The sequence below is a fragment of the Amblyraja radiata genome, chromosome 16 (genome assembly GCF_010909765.2).
Source record: "Amblyraja radiata isolate CabotCenter1 chromosome 16, sAmbRad1.1.pri, whole genome shotgun sequence".
NCBI classification, from domain to species: domain Eukaryota; kingdom Metazoa; phylum Chordata; class Chondrichthyes; order Rajiformes; family Rajidae; genus Amblyraja; species Amblyraja radiata.
Genome location: NC_045971.1, coordinates 16,455,243 through 16,475,840, shown reverse-complemented (window position 1 = coordinate 16,475,840; position 20,598 = coordinate 16,455,243). Strand labels below are relative to the sequence as shown.

The window sequence follows — 20,598 nt, the reverse complement described above, 5'->3', positions numbered from 1 at the left end:
CTGTGGCACCTTGTAGAAAATCAATAATATATGATTTCTTTTCATCGTTATAATATCCTTGAAATGCTTCACAAAAACTGCTTCCATTAAAGAGTACTTCATAATTAGAAATTAGCCACATTAGTGGCACCGTCCAAATAATAATTAAAAAACAAATCGACAAGTTGATCAAATGTTTGGTCAAAGAATGAATTTCTAAAGAAGTTTGTAATGAGGTAGTTCTATTGCTTGTGAGGAGAGTATTCAACGTACAATCAGATAAATATGCAGCAACATACTACAACCAAGGCTGGGAAGGTTGGAGAGATACGAGAAGGTGGTAGATGGTCAGATGTTGCAGCAACAAAATAATTCAACTGTCCACCTTAACCATTCTTCCTTGTTAAATTCCTAGTACTATGTAAAACTTTTGGCTCATTTCACTTTAACCCATGATAATGATGATGACCCAGGAACATTTCCCTGTTTAAGGCATGTTTGGGATATTAGATTTAAACATATCTCTGTCATTAAATAATGACCAGCTTGCAATAACTTCATGATTTTAACTTATGAAGCAAAGTCCATTCTGAGCAAACAACTTTAAATCACTAAACCCTTCTTCGGTTATTTTAGCATTAACTATAGTTTATCTCACGTGAAAATATTATGCTTAATCCCAATCAACCATAACCATCAATCTAAGTATTATCACTATTAGCTGTCAGTCATTTTTCTGAAATAATTGACACATATTTCACAGTTAAAATTATAGATTGACATTTAGATGGTAAATTAATTTACCCAAGTCTGAGCGGGGCACCTCGTCCTAGTTCACTTGGCTCCAGCAGAGAAGACGATTCTTCAAGTAGGTCTGGATCAGACATCTGCTGATGATGCAATTCAGCCTGAATTCACAAATCAATTAACATACTATGAAACCAGTTAGTGGCATGCAGTGGAATCAGGAACCAGGAGAAGAGCAGAAAAACAAAATGTAAAAAAGAATCAGAACTGAAAAGAAAATATAAACAATATACATAAAATTTGTGTAAATACAGAAATAAAAGCAAAGATGAACAGGAAAGCAGATGATTACAGATGAACAGCAAATCTATTCAAGCAAATTGAATCTTTCTGAAGGTCTCAAATGACAAATCAGAAAAATCAATATGCCATTGCCAAGACGTACATGCCAGTGATAGTCGCAGAAGTGGAAATTGGTTTCAACAATTTCAAAAGGATACTGACATAGTATCAACTGCTTGATGGTTATTTTAAATATATACATATTAACATGTTTTAATATTCTTGCTGGATTTTGGCAGAGAAAGATTTCTGATAAAAACTTGGATATTTCATAGGAGAATACCGACATTGCCCTTACAGAAAACTCCTTACAATCAGCTCTATTCAACTACTACTTCCTACCTCATAGTTGAAGCAACATGCTGAAGGAAACCTGTATCACCCTGGGATTATAAACCCAGTCACAATCATAAAGTAGACATCAATCATATAGTTTTTAATTAAAGAATCCTGCTTCTGTCTTTCCTGTTATAGATAAAATACATGACATATCGGCTGATAACAAAACCATTCTAATAATGGTGGTAACATGCAGCTTCAAATTATCCAGCCAACTTTAAGAAAATAAACCTAAAATATTAGCTTGAGTTCCAAATATCTTTAGTATTAATCAAATTACAGGAAAATTAATGAATTAGGCTGCAAGCACTCTCCTAGATCTTCCGTTATGACCGCATGCACACCTACTGTTATTTCTTGAGAATGGCATATCCAATGCTCTGTTCTAACAATATGCTTCAACTCTCAGTAATTTTATGGTAGATGTTCTAATTTTTCCTACTTTTCAGGGGGTAACTTTAGCAATTTACAGCATAGCTGTAGTTCTGAAGTTGTGCAGTGTGGACCTACACAAACTGACAACTAAGTGGAGATATTTAAAAGACTACCTGTCAAGCCTTGAGCATATCATTTATGCATTTAATCACCATCGAAAAAAAAAGATAACAATGTTATAACGTAAAATGCACATTGATCACAACAATTATTAGCATTATATCCATTATACATATGAATATTAAGGGAATGTATGGAATATGGGTATAATGCAGGCTAATGGCAGAAGATCAGCCAAAAACAGATGGCCATAGGGGTCAAATGATCTAATTGTACTCCTCATTCATTTGTTCTTATATAAAAGCTACATACATTTATCAAGAAGTCTATTTCTTGAACCAGAGAAAAAACTGAAATGTTTATACAAAGTTAAACCTAGAGCTACAAAGTGGTTTATACAGTCAAATCACAACTGAATCAACCGGTAGTTTTTTTTTATATGCTTTTCGTATCCACTGCTTTGTCAAAAACAAGATAAAGCACATGACATCTAAAATATGGTCAAATCTTCAGTTATTTAAGGGCAGAAGGAAAGCAGTAGTATTTTTTTAATTAAATCACAAAATATTGATTTCCATTTTTTTCCCCCAAAAAGTATACCAATGTTTCTACTCCCTCTCAGATGTTGTGAACTGATTCTCAGTTCATGGCCTTGATTCTACTTATGTACAGTTCCGTTTTGGCAAGGAATATCAAGCTCATTTTGCCAAAATTTCCACCACTGCAAAAACACAAGCAAAATATTCACAGATAAGATTTTTTTTAAAGAAATTTAGAAGTTGACTGCCACTCCATAGTTGTTATCATTAAATATAATGGATGTTTTCTTTTTGAAAAGATAATAATTGACAAATATAATTAGAAATATCAACACGGCAATTAGTTACAAATCGGAATGCTAAAAGAAAGTATTCTTTCAAAAATTGGTAAAGAGCAAAGTTTGAAATTGTGTGGCGGATTCTACGGTTAACCTAATTAAAGAAAGGACGTCACTAGAATGGGTTACTTGTGCCTCTGCATAATCAGATCATAAATGTAAGGTCTGCTGTTTGGTTTTTGTAAACCATAATAAAGAAAAAAATAAAATCTATTAATTTATTAAATCTGATTAGTATACATTACTTCTTGAATTGCAACTAGTAACATCAGATTCATTAATTACATGGCTAAATTAGGATAACTGATTTCAAGATGCCTTTCAAATAGTTTGAACTGTTTGGGCTTAATAGATCTAACATACAGGAACCCAGTAAGACATTTATACTGCACTTATAATACTACAGTGCTCTAGGTTTCAGCAATTAGGATGAGTTATATCACCCACATAGTTTTAATCTGCCATCACACTGTGGACAACATAATGAACTGTCAATATCACAGACAATTAATTTTAGGCTTAAACTGTTGACAGAAACTCTTGCCCTTAATTGACAGAAGAATATGACAATGTGTTCTTTGTATGTTGAAATGCCCGTTTTCTAATTAGTGAGAATATCCTGATGTTCCCAGATTTTAAGTATATTTCATTGTTTTGGGGGGTTTAAAAATACGTGCATGAAGCAGTTTAGACAGTCAAGTCTTATGACTGTTTAAAAATAAGAGAAAAAGGTATTTGATGATTCAATGTATAAATCTTTTTCAATTTTGTATTTATCAAAGTATAGGTGGAATCACTTAATCCAAATGCAGTCTCAATCGCTTACCCAAGCTGGAAGCTGAATATCAGCTACACACTCCCTTCACACGAGCTTCAAAAGAATCACCTCCCATTATCTTTATGGCCATCACTCAGATGCTACCAATCCAGTACTTGCATTTCCCCAAGGCAAGTATATAAATTATGGATTTCCCATTTCTGAACAAAAAGACTTGCATTCCAATAATCATGGTTGGATGAAAGCCCAGGACATAAAACTGAATGGTCACTTCACCAACTTGTCACAACAGCTTTTATGAAAAACTGACAGGAGATCTGAAAAAACAGATACTGGAGCTCGTAATTCTAAAGTGGCTACTTTGGGTAATTGGTTCTTCAAAATAGCCACAGAAAGCACAATCTTGGACCAGATATAATTTATCATATCTAAGAAAGAACTGCAGATGCTGGTTTAAATTGAAAGTAGACACAAAATGCTGGAGTAACTCAGCAGGACAGGCAGTATCTCTGGAGAGAAGGAATGGGTGACGTTTCGGCTTAACCTGAAATGTCACCCATTCCTTCTCTCCAGAGATGCTGCCTGTCCCGCTGAGTTACTCCAGCATTTTGTGTCTACCTATAATTTATCATATATTTATATGCAACAAGCTTGAAGGTGTGGAGTGCAACTTCTAAATTTACAATTAAAAAAATCATCAAAACAAATTTACAAGCAAGAAAAGGGCTTGTCTTGTACAGTAAAATTCGTGTTTTTATGGCAAAAAGTTGGACAATATAGCAGGTGCATTTCACATGTTTGTGCCCATGAAATGTGAAATGGCTTAAGATGGAATCTATATTGAGTCAACTATTACATAAACCTTATTGTCAGTCCAGAAGTTGGCATCCTGAAGCCTTTTAAATGTTCAGATGTCTAAAGAACAAAACCAATATCAATTATCGAGGTTTACCCCAGGAGATTTAATAGAGGTTAATGTCCAAGATTAAGCAACGCTCGTCAAAGGTCTTCAGAATATACTAGATCTCAGATTCCTGAACTCCAAAATGCTGCTGATTATAACTAAATATCACTGAATATAGAATGGTAACTTGACACCATTATTATATTTGAATTCTTGCTGCATTTTTTTTTTTAAGTTGGTATTTAATGTCATGAGGCCTGAGGAACAACAACCATGTCCCTTCATAGGAAGTGTGCAAATAAATGGAAAGATGAACAATTTGATCTAAAAGCTGAAAAATAGATTCATAAAAGTATAATCATTGGTGAATGTTCATTTACTTTAGGCAGCAGGTAAAGATATTCAAGACCATTTCCCAAGGACTTTGCTATAGACTGGTGATTCATTCCCATAAATAACTGATTTGAAAAGGCATAATAAATCGGTAAATTAGATTTTTAAATAAAGTACGTTGTAGAGTACATCACAAGCCCCATTCTGAGATTGATCTCCACTATAGAGCCACATGCACTAGTATACTTATACTGAAGAAACATCATAATTGCGTTTCCATTAAAAAGCAAATTGTTATTAACCAGCTTACGAAATGGAAAAATGTGGGTCCCGTTAACATATAAACAAAAAGCTTCCCATGTGTGGCTCTTTATTGGAGATCAAACCATAAACACATTTCTGAATTTTTCCAAAATGGTCAAGAGAAACACAAATCAAGTTTGCGACAGTTCACTCAAAATAAGCAGAAGAAGAAAGCAAAAGAAAAAAAAAATCACAAGAAACTTGGAGACAGAAGGGAGGGATGGGAATCTGCATGCCATTAACTGTTACTTTTCCAGTCTTCCTTAGATTCCTGCACTTAAGGCTGCTTACGCGGAATGATTCAAAACTTAGCTCTCGCGTTGTTATTGTTCTGCCTATTTTTAAAAAACAGAAGACTGGGAAAAGGACAAACATGATTAACGTATTCGTGATCTTTCAGCAGCCAGCTAAAATGGCTTTACAGTTGTTCCAAGGAGTACATACAAAACTTTTTTTGCTATAGGATCATGCTAAAAAACAATTGTAAACATGTACTGCTCAATTAAATGAATTAGATTGTCATGGTATCAACTGATCACACTATCAAAATATTTCACAGGTATTTTTCCTCAAATATCTTTCAGCAGCTCCATACAAGTCGAGAGAGGAATATTCTACTTGACTGCTCTACTGAGACAAACATTTTTTTTAAATAGATCAAAAATTGAAATTCTACTTCAAACACCATTTCAAATTATAGTAGATATCTGCTGTAGAAATATTTGAAAATATATTATGATCAAAGTTGCCAATATCAAATACTGCAATTGAACCAACATTAGGAAAGAAAATACATTTTGATATATTAAATCAAAACATTATAATTTGAGGATTGATCTGTGAATATGATAATGAAACAACTACAGAAAATTTGTACTAACTACAGTTAAATCCACAAGATGGCATGATACCACATGGATTTTGATTTTCATACATTATTGAAGCTGGACTTAAAATCAAATTTGCTGTTGAGAAATTAACTGAGAATTATAAAACATCGGCTTTGTAAATTAATGACTTCAAAACGAATCCTGGGGCTATATTTACCTGACCTGCCTTTTTCCTTCAGCATTCCCCCATGTTAGATGAAATGCTACATAACTCACTGACAAGGGATTTCCAGAATCCATCAACATACATCACCAGAAACATAAATTGGCACTACTGCAATTAAAATGACACCCGATTGCTCAAAATGGAACATTTTCAAAACCGCAATTAAGCCCATAACATTTATACAGAGAGGAAAAATACCTGCTTCCCTCAAGGTAATTTTATAGTTTGAAAATCTGTGATTTGTGATTTCCAATTTTCAGAATTTTCAGTTAGAAAAAAAAACATTGAACCACATGGTATAATTTTAATCATTTTCAATTTAGCAGCTGCAAATTACTGTGCAGATATATGTCAGTATTTCATTTTGTCATAGGTGAACTTTCTGTGACAAGAGGGCGTTGTTATACTCTTCAAATGCGCATGTCAATCTTCATATGCACTACTCAAAAATGTCAAAAGCAATGAGCACCATATTAAAGCTGAGTGGGACACCAAGTGTAGGTTCGCTTTTAACTTAATTAACAGGTTATACAAAATATTTAGTGTCCTATATTATATCAAAATCTCACAAAGGCACACTTAGGAAGCATATTACTTGACTGACCCATTTCAACAATATTAATTTACACCTAGCTAGAATATTAAAGTATTTTTATATTGCTCCGAAATAATGAATTAGTTGAATGTGGCAAAATGAAACTGAAGGAAAGACTGCAGAATCATAAAATCATTCTGACAATTTCAATTGTATCACATTCAATTTACAATGTTTGAATACTAACTATTTCAATACAGACTAATATTAGCCTAAATGTTCAATAAAACACATGCACAGCTGCTAAATGAAATAGTACATGCTCAAAAGTCTCAATTGTCTCCAAGGTTCAAATTTGAAAAGTACACTTCCTCCAGCTGTTCGACATTTGATGTCTCCATTTCCACTTTTGGCACATCGGGCAATAGTTTAGAAATGTGCATGAACACGCAAATCAACCTGGGCAGGGGAAGACAAGCTCTCATCTCCTCAATCTACATTAATACTGCGGAGGATCCTGAAGATAATTGCACCAATGCACTGAGAAGCATAACTGGCCAAGCAGTTATCCCACAGACCATTTAATTGTAAATCACAGATCAGTGGTCATTACTTCTAGCTAAACGAAAGTGCTGGAAATACTCAGCAGGTCAGGTGGCATTCTGTGTTGAGGGAAACTGAATTATTATTTCAGATCAATGACCTTCCATTAAGACTGGAAAAGTGCAGAAGCAAGAATCAATGAAGGGTCATTAATCTGGGAAGAAGTGTCTCCTTTGATTGCACAATAACTGTTAGTGAGGAGACTCTTGAACAACAAAGGCTTGACCATAATATACAGATGTGTATATTTAGCCTTTCAATATGACAATATATCATTGAGAGAAATGATAGCCTCGATTTTGTTGGTAAATGGCAATAGTTCTAAACCAAATTGCCAAGTCTGAGGGCGCGCAAGATTCAGAAATCTTGTGCTGATACAGAAGTCCCTAGATACAGAAAATCCTCAACCACTTTCTGCTACTGTACGTACAATGAGATCGAAAAGCTGGGCTGATGTGTATGGACATACTGCAGTATAGAACCGATGCAAGGTCTGTGAACTTATTCACTTAGGATATTTATGGGTCTGCGGGGAGAAAAAAAGTTAACTACAACTTTTTAAAAACTATTTATTGTGCAACAATAATAATTGTTTTTAATTGTCTTTTTAAAAATAGATTGGCTTTTAGGGTTTCGGCCCGAAACGTTGCCTATTTACTTCACTCCATAGATGCTCCTGCACCCGCTGAGTTTCTCCAGCATTTTTGTCTACCTTGGCTTTTAATATCATGTTTATGTTTATTATGTTTTTAATATCACTAAATATTTCAGCAGCAAGTTGGGGAGAGGCTTTGTCGCAGTCCAATATTTCCAGAGGCCACTCAGGGGCTCGACGTGCTATTCCCCCTCCCCCCACCATCACCTTACCCATTGCTTCACTCAAGGCCATTCCACCCCTTGGCGCCTCTACATTCATCTTCACGACCACTTAGACTTAAGATCAGCTTTCCAAATCCAGACACAGCAGGTTCAGGAGAATTGGGGAAAGAGAGTATGCCCGCCCATTGAAGGCATTGGTCAACAGATAATTTGAAGGAAAGCATAAAACTGCATCATCCTGCCTTATGTGAGATATTTAGGATGAAGATTGGTGCTTTTACAAAAAGATACATCGCAGGAGCAGTATCAATTTGAATCCAATTTTCTAACAAGTTAAACAATATACACTTGCCCATTCAGCATTAATAACACTCAAGTGTAGACTTTGACTTTTAACAGTTGAAGAGCTTATAAACAGCATTAACTGATCCTATTCATTTCTCAGCAGTATAATGACCAATTTAAAATAAAATTGAAAGGGATTTCAGATTAAATTAGGCAAAGCAAATAAGCTAAATATAAAATTATGCATTTTTGTTCTAAAGGCAAATCAGCACAAAAAATGAATTTTAGTAAATCATTGAGGTATTTTGCATGGAGTATTACGTCTTTTTGCAATGAACAATTTTGATGTAAACCTGCAAATTAGAAATATAGAAAGAAAGACCAACAGCAATGTACACATGCATTGCAAGCTTAAACTAATCCTCAACAAGGCATGGTGTATAAACTGAAATAAAGCTCAATAATCCGACCTCATCAAAGAACTGCTGAGTTCTACGAAGAATGTATTTCAATTCAGTCAACTCTAGAAAGTTACGTTTCAATGCTTCATGGTTAGTATTAATTTCCTTCATTTCATTTTCCAGTTTTTCAAAGGTTGCCTGAAAAATAAAAGTCACAAAATGTCATTGTTATTGCAAATTTAGCTATTATACATTGAAGATACAATTGCCCAGGAGCAATGCACCTTTTAAATTGATTTTAAAATTGGTTAACAAGCCAATAAAGAACTGCAAATGCTGATTTATACCAAAGATAGACACAAAATGCTGGAGTGACTCAGCGATTCAGGTAGCAACTCTGGAGAACAAATATTACTTGGTTTAAAAAAAGGGTACATCACCATTATATTAACAAGAATCACAACTCAGAGCTTAAATGGAAACAAGGGCTAATAGCATGTATAACGCAAAATGTTTTGTTTCACATAATGCAAAACACAAACCTCCCATCACTGTGACCCATTTGTTATGAAGACAAGCATAACCAATTCCATTCCCTTTATGCATTGCCAATATCTAACTTCTGAACAAAGATAGTGTAGTCGAGAGAGAACCAAAAATATATCAGAGGAAAAAGGGTAAAAATGTCTATGCAAGTTTAAGCTAATTGTCATCAATTAATTCAATAGTTTGATTTGTGACAATGGAAAGGAAACCACACATTAAAAATGAATGTATTGTGAATGCCATTTTTTCTCTCACTAACAATGCTAGTAGGGAATTCAATCGGTCGTCCCCTTCACGGCTCAAGACTGATTAACTGGGTAAAGATGCACCCGAGTCATAAATTGAAGTTTGTTTCAATGCAATGAAATAAAAGCAAGTCTATGCATCAATGACAATAATAATTTCTGATTTTTAGAATCATTGTTCCTTTTGGGGAAAATAAAACATTAAGGTCTAAAGTAAGATTGTACCCAAGACCCAATCAGGAAATGCTTACCTCTAAATCAATCATGTCACGAGGAAAAGGAACCTCAGGATTCTCTCCAGTGTCCAAAATGGTAAGGTTTGCTTTTCGAATTTCCTTTTCAACAAAACCTGAATTTAAAATAAAACAAATTCAAAGTAAATGTATATTGTCAGATATGCATTCAAACCAAAAGATAAATAGTCCATCAGTAACCAAAACTCTTTATTCTTTAATTTGCTCTTTATTCCTAAGCTCATTCCTGCTGTTAAAAAGTTCCCTTCAAGAGAAATAACATTTTGGTGCATAAATATTTTTATAAATTTTAATGTTCTTTAAATGAAAAGGAATTTGAAGAGTTGTAGATTGCTATGTCCAGGTTATTTCAAATATGAAGAAATGGAACGTCATAGATGATAACTACATGGCAACATCCCCAATATTCTCCTTTTAATACTGTAAAGAGTCAACCAAAATTACTCTCAAATGCATTAAAACACTCACGGAGTTTGCGATCCATTTCTTCACAACGACGAACTTCATTTACAAATTTGCGTTGAAATACATTCACATCCGGATTTAACTGTACGGAGGAAGAAAATTAACAACTTCCTCAGTGAATTTCTGTCACACTTTTACAATTTACTGTTTTACAGAATATTTGATTTACAGAACTCAAATGCACATTTTAAAATTCTGTTAATCTCAGGGAAGATTTGCGGAATACAGTGGATGCAGGTTCTATATAAACAGAATAAATCAAAAAATACAGATTCCCCACAGCAGACATTATCAAATACATTAGGGCAGGTGCAGCAAACAGACACCTGATCACTGTTGCAACTAAAAAATGTACATCAAGGTCAATGTAAAATTGCTCTTTGCAAGTGTGTCTCGGTACCTGACCCGAGACAACTATCTACAGTCTCTATCCACAGGTTCTAAATAAATTATTTCAGTGATAAATACTTTGTAGCACCTGGACATCAAAGAAATGAAAAATTAGGAATTTATAAATACTAATGAAATGAAACCCTATTTCAGTTTGCTATAAGTAAACTGGAATTTAACGTATTCACTGTATTCACAACAAAGACCAACATTATCCATAATATTTTGCCAGGCTGGTGAGGACTGAAATAGTCAGTTCAAAAACTCTAGGCAACGCAATAATTCCGGAAGTGGCGGCGCTGTGAAACGGCTGCGGCTCGCCTGCAGTCTGTCTGTTTTTACTTTTTTGTGTTGTTTTTTTTGTCTAGTTCAGTTAAACTTTTGGTTATTAGGTTGTGTTATGTGTGGGGGGGGGGCTGTAACAGGGCTTTCTGTCTCTCCCTTCGGGGGAATGCGACTTTTTTGTCGTATCCCCCTTCTCTTCCCCAGTCTGAGCTGAGGCCTAATGGCAGAGTTGGCGGCCTCCAACCTGCGACCGACCTCGAGGCTCCGGAGGTAGAGCCAGCCAGGACTTACCAACGCGAGGCTGGCCGTCTTCGAGCTGCGGCGACGTTCGGGCAGCGGCACGACTCGGCGCTCCGGTGAGGGCGGACGGCGCGGGGCTGAGACACCCCATGCGTGGGCAGCCCAGCTACCGGCTGGAAGTCGCTCCCGTGTGGGCGGCCTGGGTCCCGGTTGGAATGCGCTCCCGTGTGGGCGGCCCAGTGCGGGGCTGAGACGCTGCCGTGTGGGCGGCCCGGTGCGGGGCTGAGACGCTCTCGTGTGGGCGGCCCGGTGCGGGGCTGAGACGGTGCTCCGGTGACTGAGGCGGCGTTCTGGCGGCGGCGACCTGAATCCGGGGCCGGCCGCGGGCCAGTGGACGACATCGTCGGGAGCTCGCAGGTCACAGGCTTGTGCCTGTTTTCCGGAGCTCCCGTGGCAACAGCTGCGTCCGCTGGACTGGAGGGCGGCAGCTTCGACCACCCCCGGGCCGCGGAGCTTGAACCGCGGGACTGACTTACCATCGCCCGGTGGGGTATCGCCTCAGCGCAGAGGGAGAAGAGGAGGGAAGAGACAGTAACTCTAAGACTTTTGCCTCCATCACAGTGAGGAGGTGCTTGGTGAACTCACTGTGGTGGATGTTAATTTGTGTTTATTGTGTGTTGTTATTATTACATGTATGGCTGCAGGCAACAACATTTCGTTCAGACCGAAAGGTCTGAATGACAAATAAAGGATTCAATTCAATTCAATTCAAATAAAGGATTCAATTCAATATATAAAGCAAGCTAGCATCCAAACCCATCACTCAAACATAAAGCACCCTATAAAGTAAACTAACCTCCAAGTACACTAGGTACTTTTAATTAGCAAGGTAACAAGGTCAGGTTCACATGAACAGTAAGGTGGCACACATTCATTTTTTATCACATAAGCTCACCAGCAGCTGTTAGTCCTTTAACCCTTTTTGTTATTTTAGTGTCTAATTGTATGTTTTAAATGTTTCTTAGTGCGTCTTATGTGGGAGGTGGTGGGGGGGAATAGGGAGAAACCATTTCCCAGTCACTTACCTGGGCGGAGATGGGTCTTTTCTCCTTGTTGCATCTTCAACCCCCCCCCCCCCTCCCTCACGGCCTACCAAGTGGATTGGCGCGGCCTTTCCTACCGGAGACCTGCCAGACCTTCAGCAGCAGAGCAGCACTGAATTAACAATGCGGAGCGGAACGATGCGTTGCCGGGGATCGCCTGTGTTGGAGCTCCGGAGTTTTGGACCTGCTGACTTTAGCATCGTGGAGCTGTGGTTTGCGGAGTTTCTAGCCGCGGGCACTGATCTTAACATCGCGGAGGCCTGGAATCTTTTGCCGGGGATTGCCAGTGTTGGAGCTCCGCCCAGCTCGGCCTGTGGACTTCGGAAGCCGCGGTCTCCGGTAAGAAGCGGCCGATTAGGAAACTGTAAGTGTGTTCCGATCCGTTCCGACGTCGGAGCTCCGATCATCCCGGCGAGAGTGCCTGTACATCGGGCCAGCCATAGCGGCGACTGCGGAGGTTTCAAAAACCCCGACCATGGGTGAACAAAGAGGAAGATGACTGAACTTTATTGCCTTCCATCACAGTGGGAAACGTAGATTCCGCTGTGGTGGATGTTAATGTTAAACTCTATCGTGTATTGTGTTCCTTTTATTTTATTTGGCTGTATGGTAACTCAAATATCACTGTAGCAATTGGTGCATGTGACAATAAATTTGAACTTGAACTTGAAATGGATTGCATCAACTTACATCTCGAAACTGAACCATTCCAAGCTCCCCCAGCTCACTGACACAACAGTAAGCAGCTTCTGACTGTAGGAAAAGTTGTGCCAGCGTCATCTCCTCACTCCGGAAAAGCTCCCCCATGGTGGATCACTGCAGAGGTACCAACTATTTTCAATAAATGCTTTCTGCTTTCTTTCTGAAATAAATCAAGGAAAATAGATTTATCGATAACAGACAAACTTACAAAATACTTAAGTACAGTGACAAAATAATGGCAGATTTCAATCAATGAAATGCGGTACTCGGATACTTTATGTACATGATTCTTGTTTTTTAAAATCTCCTCTGAACCTATAGTCAAATTCAGAAACGGAGTCTCCCCCTCCCTTTGCAACTGGGTCCTCAACTTCCTTATCCACAGACATCAATCAATACAAATTGTCAACATATCCTCCTCTCTGACCATGAGCACAGGGTCATCTCAAGTCTGCATGCTCAGCCCTTTGCTCTACTCGCTCTATAGCCACAACTATGTTTCCAGAAACAGCTCCAATGCCATCTTTAAATTCACCAACCATACCACTGCTGTTGAATGAATAAGGGTAACAATGAGTCAGAGTACCAGAGGGAGATTGATAATCTGGTTGAGTGGTGCCAGAGCTTCTCTCAACTCCAGCATGACCAAGGAACTGATACTGACTTTGGGAAGAGAAGGCCAGGGATCCACAAGCCTGACTTCATCGGCAGGACAACAGTGGAGAGAGTCAACAGCTTCACGTTTCAGGGCATGCACAACTCTGAAGATCTGTCCTCGGCCCAGCATAATGATGCAATCGCAAAGATAGCTCCTCAATAATTTTCCTTGCTCAGATGTTTGAAGAGATTCGGCAAGTTGCTGAATGCTCTCTCAAGCTTCTTCAGATATGTGGTTGAGAGCACACTGTGGTATCCCAAACGCTCAGAAATGGTGCAGAAAGTGGTGGAATTTGTTCAGTCCATCACGGCTACTGACCCTCACATCAAAGGGATTTACAAGAAGTGCTGCCTCATGAAGGCAGCTAATCACCAAAGATCCACACTTCCATGGCCATGCTTTTATCTTGCTGCTGCCATCAGGAAGAAGGCACAGAAGCCAAAGTACTGTTACCTCCAGGTTCAAGAACGGCTTCACCCCATCAACAACCATCAGACTTTTGAAGCACACTATACAATCCTAGCCACAACCCTACCTCAGCAACACTGTGCACTTTGTATTGGTTGCACTAGATACTTGTTTGCATTATAGTGGTCTGGTTACCTAGTATAACTGATAAATGTATAATAAACAAAAATACAAGAAATTATTTGTTGTGTTATTTGTTAATGTGCCTTTAAAAGCTTCAAGTAAAATGCCATTGTTCTGTTCCTGGCAAATTGACAACTAAACACTTGTGACTTGTCCATGTACTTAGTGTGGATGATTCTATTATTATTATTATAATTCAAACAAGTTACCTGCCCTGCAACTTGAGCTTTTCACTATTAATTGCTGCAACACTTTTTAATGCCATATGATTCTGTTTGTGCTTGAATTTTTCAATAAATTCCATAACATGTACCTAATCCTATGAATGCTTACATCTGGTATTTTAAACGTATATATTCTGTCATGTATCCTTCCTTTAATTCTGCAATGGTAAAACACTGAACTGTAAAATTGTTTATATATTTGACAATATATCGATATTAACTAATTCATGTGTAAATTATATAAATTTGCAATTGTTTTACCACAAGTTTTCTTCACAGGAAGCATTACTAGGTTACTGTAACCACATCCATTGCACAAATATTTTAATGTAGTTAAAAGACATCACACCAAACATCAAATAACATTTTGCAGAGGTTTAAGGAAATATTGGAACAGATGGCCTATAGTTTGATCTAAAAGCAGGCTTTAGTGAGCATGCTAATGACAGAGAATTACTGTACAGAAACAGGCCCCCCGGCCCACTGTTCATCAAATGCCTATTTTTACAACAATTTTATCCTAACCCATTTTATTCTCCCCACATTTCCATCAGTTTTCCCCAAATTCTACTTCTCACCTAATACAATAAGCGGCAAATTCCAGCGGATAATTAACCTATGAATCCGCACACATCTTTGGGATGTGGGGGCAAACGGAGCACCTCAATGAAACATAGTTACAGGAAGAACATTAAACTCTAAAGGATATAAAAGTTATAGCGACAGCGAAGCTTTAGGGAAAAACTGCAGGGCTGAGGACCTCGGCCTTAGAAAACATGTTAGTCAAAACAAGTGATTAAAAATGGCGGATGTACAAGTAGCCAGAACGAGAAGGCCAGGGATTTGACAAATGTACAGCTCAGGCATTGAAATATCAGGGGTCAAAATAGGCAAGGCAACTCAAGATTGATGATTGAAGAGAGCATGTTATGATAGTATATAAACGCCAGAGATAAAATGGTATAAGAGGAAAGAGGGAAGCGAAAACTGGAGTAATCAAGGCAGGAGATAACAAGACAAATTGCGCTGTCTGGAAATAGAGATTAGTAATTATCAACTGCCAAATCTTAAAAATGTCTCAAACATCTGAACATATCAACTTAGATTACACCAGGAAAACAGCAACTTGGATTCCATGCCAGCTCAGACATGGCATTGGATTGGAGACCTTTTTAATTTCAAAGCATATTCCAAACGTGAGGATTAGGTCAGCAAAGGGGGATGTTATATTCTTTTATGTATTTGTTCTATGGTTTTCTATTTTAAAGTTTTATTTTTTAACAATTTGGTTTGATATAAATGGGTTATGAAATGCTTTCATAAACATCCTTGAATGACAAAGACATTAAAAAAAAAATGTTAATCCTTGACAACTTTGACAAAGATCCTCACCCCTAGCTTTGCTTTCTGTCAAAGCTTGAGAGAAAATTCTGAAGGTCGGATTTCTACATTATTCTGCCAGAAATAAAGCCACTATTAAGATCTCCCACATAATTCCAAGAACAGACAATGAAATCAGCCTTCGGCTTCCAGCCCAGGTGCGTAACGATGATCAGTCTGTATGTAATGAAGCAGAATAGGTCCAGCAGGAACAGAGGTGAATATTTTGGCAGATAAGATGACTGAGAGACAAAAACAGGTAATACTAGACCAAGTGCAGGTTGGGTCTGCTCCCTCAACGCAGCCGTTCCCTACCCGTAGCCCCCACGGGAGACGTGGTCCTCCAACTCAAGCCGTTCCCGAACATAAGATTCCAGCACTCAGCAGTGCGGCTGTTTTTAAATGGCGTCTTTGAGGCGAGAGGAGGGCGCCAGCAGCCGTTATGGTCGCTGGCCAGCAGGAGGCGACAAAATGAGTGAGTGGGGGGGGGGGGGGGGGGGGGGGGGGAGAAGGATTTTATTAAAAATGTGTACATAAACACGACGAAATTTAATGAGGAGTGGATACTTGGAATGAAAAGTGAAATCTCTACTGAAATGGAAAAAATCTCGGCGTTTCTGGGTCTGGTGTTGGCGTGACAACGAATCAAAGGCTGGCAGCCACAAGTCAGGCAGAAACACACACACACAGCCAGCCAGCCACAGAGTTTTAATATTATATACTAGACCAAGTGCAGACGCGTTGGGTCTGCTCCCCCAATGCAGCCGTTCCCTACCCGTAGCCCCCAAGGGAGACGTGGTCCTCCAATTGAAGATTCGAGCACTCAGCAGTGCGGCTGCTTTTAAATGCTGTCTTTGAGGCGAGAGGCGGGCGCCAGCAGCCGTTATGGTCGCTGGCCAGCAGGAGGCGACAAAATGAGTGTGTGGAGGGGGAGAAGGATTTTATTAAAAGTGTGTACATAAACACGACGAAATTTAATGAGGAGTGGATACTTGGAATGAAAAGTGAAATCTCTACCGAAATGGAAAAAAATCTAGGCGTTTGTGGGTCTGGTGTTGGCGTAGCAACGAATCAAAGGCTGGCACCCACAGGCTGGCAACCACAAGACAGGCAGAAACACACACACACACACAGTTTTAAATATAGATCGATAGATAGATTAGAACTAAATGCAGGTGTTCTTGGTACAAAGTGAATGTATAGTTTGGAGAAAAACAAGGAACTCAGTGAGTCAGGCAGCATCCGTGGAGGAAAATGGACAGGCGTAAAATTATCCTGACCTAGAATACCATCTATCCCTTTCCTTCCACAGATACTGCCCAAGCTACTGAATTCCTCCAGCTGTCTTTTTTTTGCTCAAGATTTCAGAACCTATAGTCTCGTTTCCCCATTTTATTGTTTAGTTCGGAACTTACTTCAAATACTAAAACAACATTTCAAATAGCACAAATTTTAAATAATTGCATTACTGCATTTTGCTTTATCTTATTGTGTTTACATTTAAATTAGTGACACTTTCAATGCTGAAAATATAAATAATATAGACAAATGCATCCAAATAATAATGAAAAAGGACAAAGCTTCCAGCTATCAATCATCAATTCTCCAATCCCATTCTGAACTCTTGCTGACCTCCATTATACTCCAAAGCCCAATATATGCTTGAAGAAAATAATCTAATTTTCCGCCTGAGCATTCTACAAGCGTCAACATTCAACATTTAACACGATGCAGACATAACAGACTGCAGACGCTGGAATCTCAAACAAAAAGCAAGCTGGAGGGACTCGGTAGATCAGGAAGCATCCGAGCAAGCAAATGGTTTGGTAGACATTTTGGATTGAGGCACTGCGTCAGGACTGAGATTGTAAAAGGATAGCCAGAATGAAGAGGTAATAGAGTGGACGAGGCAGAAGCTGGCAAGCGAAAGGCAAATCCTGGTGAGCAGGGATTAGGTAGATGGAGCCAGGTACCAGAAGCAAGAGTGGAGATAGTGACAGTCTTGATGGCGATAAATTGTAACTGGCGGCACAGATTACAGAACATGAGAAGACGTGGAGCCAGATAATTGCGGGATGATGGGCAAATGGGAAGAGTACAGGGAGAATGGGAGAAAACCAACGGGTTCAGTGTGTTGTTGATAAGTAGACGGAAGTAGATGGGGAAAGAGGAAATCACCTGTGTAACGGGGCCATGGTGGAAGGAAGGGTGCGTAGAAGGGAACCTGGGTGGATCAGAAAGAGAGAGAAAGGAACGGAATGGGTGCGGGTATCCTGAGGCCTCTTCTCTATTCAGTCATCTCCTCTAGTCACATCCTCTCCAAACAGACAAGCTGCAATTATCAAAAAATGCTGAAGAAACTCAGCGGGTGAGTCAACATCTATAGAGAGAAGGAATAGGCGACGTTTCGGGTCGGGACCCTTCTTCAGATTTGATAGGTCTCCATGGGTGCTAAAGAGGAGTGATTCTACCATTTGGTGTGGCAAAGAGAGAGAAAGGAGAGAGGGAGAGAACCCCAGGCACAGATAACCCTTTAACTCTGAGGAAGGGTCCCGACCCAAAACGTCATCCTATCCTTGTTCGCCAGTGATGCTGCCTGACCCGCTGAGCCACTCCAGCACTTGTTTAAGGAAGAACTGCAGATGCTGGATAATCTACCTTCAATTTTTCCAGCATCTGCAGTTCTTTCTTAAACAGCTGCAATGATCATACCTTCAACACCGTCTTGCCAATTCACTTTGCATCCCCACCCTTTCAAAGACATTCTTTTTTATGTCATCATCATCCTACCACATAACCAAAATTGTTTCTCACTCATTTTAGTTCTGATGATTGGTCACGGGCCTGAAACCTTCATTAATTTTTCTCCACCCGATTAATATTTCTGGCATTTCTAATTTTCTTTTACATTTACAAGTAGGATTTCACAAACGACATTTTGGTATTTATGTAACTGGCACCTTCACCAATGCAGACTACAAACGATTCTAGCATTACCACCAGCTCACTGAATGGACATCTATAATTGACTGTCTTTTAAACCTGAATAATTTGACAGGTGAATCGAAGAAGGGGGGTCAGAATAGTCTGTCGCTCTCTTCTCCAGGCCCGGCACCCCACCTGCCGTACCTGACACCCCCCGCCCACCCTCCAGCCCCCGGGACGGGCCCGACACCCCCTCCCTTGGCCCTGTTACCCACTCCCCTGTCATTCCACCCCCACCCTGGGTCGGGCCCTTCACTCGTCCCCCGCACCTGACACTCCCCGCCCATCCTCCAGGCCCCGGGGCCGTGCCCGTCGCCCACTACCCTGACCCTGTCACCCATCCTCTGCCGCTCCACATCTACCCACTCCCCCGGGCTGGGCCTGTCACCCACTCCCCTGGGCCGGGCTGGGCCTGTCACTGCCCCCCCCCAGACCCTCAGCCCCAACCCCGTCGCCGCCCCCTCACCTCGGTTCCCTTCACCCCACACGTTCGTTGCCCCAAAGCGCCCCGGCCTCAGGTCGCCGGTCGCTGCGGACGGATGATCGGAGGGTGAGTGAGTGCGTGAGGAGCCGGAGGGACCGATGGACGATGAGAAGACATTTACCTTTACCTCGGCCGCCGCTGCATCAGCTGATCTCACCGCTCAACTGCGGCGGCGCGCAGGCGCAGGCGCCGTCACGTCCCAGCCCATTCCGTCACGTAGACCAGCCTCTCCACCAAAGATACCAGAGCAAGTGCTTTGCTCCCCACTGACTCTCCATCTGCACTTCACGCTGCCTCAGGAAAGCAGCAGTCCACATAATCAAGAACAACTCACACCAGAGTCACTCATCCCTTCCCCTTCTGCCATCTCCCATTAGGCAGAGGATACCTCCAGATTATTCCCCACTGTTAGCAGATCATCACATAAACCAGGGTGTTATCCTGATCTTCCAACCTTGTGCATCTTGGACTTTTTCTCTTTAACTGTAATGCTGTAACACTATATTCTGCACTCTGGTGTTTTTCTTTTTGCACTACCTGTTGTAGTTGTGCATGGCTTGATTGTACTCATGCATAGTTTGATTTGACTGGATAGCATACAAACAAAAACCTCTCACTGTATCTTGGTGAATGTGACAATAATAAACTAATACTGACCAATGATATGAGGATAGACACAGACAGCTGGAGTAACTCAGCGGGACAGGCAGCTTCTCTGGTGACGAGACCCTTCTTCAGACCCTTATCGTAACACCCAATTTATTGTATAAAAAAACTATCCTTTCTCAGTCTAAACTTAAACTATCTTGAAATAAAGATATTTTTAACCTTTTGCTGTGAAAAGCAATTACGTGATTGAGCAGTAACTGTGGTTGGACAATCATAAGGACACATTAATACTATAGGGTGATTTCACGAAAGGTCACTGGATCATAGATCGTCACCCACGTGACCGCAAAATCCAACTGGGGTACAAGCGTCACTTCCAGTACATGTTATTGATGCTGAAAACGCGAACTTTCACACCCGTTAAAAACCGCGAAAACGGCCCGTTTTTGAGCTGTAAATAACTGTGCCAGTCGGGGTGACCGTGAGACACAGTTATCCTACTTTACAGTCCAGAAGATAGATATTTTTAACCTTTTGCTGTGAAAAGCAATTACGTGATTGAGCAGTAACTGTGGTTGGACAATCATAAGTACACATTAGTACTATTGGAAGTTTGGCTGGGTTTAAGTCTGTTTGACTTT

General features: G+C 39.8%; 1 protein-coding gene across 7 annotated transcripts in view; it reads right to left on the bottom strand.

Annotated features, from left to right (window-relative positions):
- Window positions 1-19,545, bottom strand: part of atp6v0a1 (ATPase H+ transporting V0 subunit a1) — a 49,563-nt gene extending 30,018 nt beyond the window's left edge. For 2 of the 7 annotated variants that reach the window (XM_033035221.1, XM_033035226.1), the window contains exons 1-6: window positions 19,470-19,544; window positions 13,015-13,186; window positions 10,310-10,388; window positions 9,839-9,936; window positions 8,866-8,994; window positions 784-887 (exon numbers count right to left, since the gene is read on the bottom strand). In XM_033035221.1, coding sequence (XP_032891112.1) covers window positions 784-887; window positions 8,866-8,994; window positions 9,839-9,936; window positions 10,310-10,388; window positions 13,015-13,131 — 527 coding nt within the window. In that variant the 5' untranslated portion in view covers window positions 13,132-13,186; window positions 19,470-19,544. Of the gene's footprint in view, window positions 1-783; window positions 888-8,865; window positions 8,995-9,838; window positions 9,937-10,309; window positions 10,389-13,014; window positions 13,187-19,330; window positions 19,417-19,469 lie in introns of those variants that run through there. The other 5 variants (XM_033035227.1, XM_033035228.1, XM_033035225.1 and 2 more) reach the window with 4 other exon arrangements.
- Between the last annotated feature and the right edge of the window lie 1,053 nt (window positions 19,546-20,598).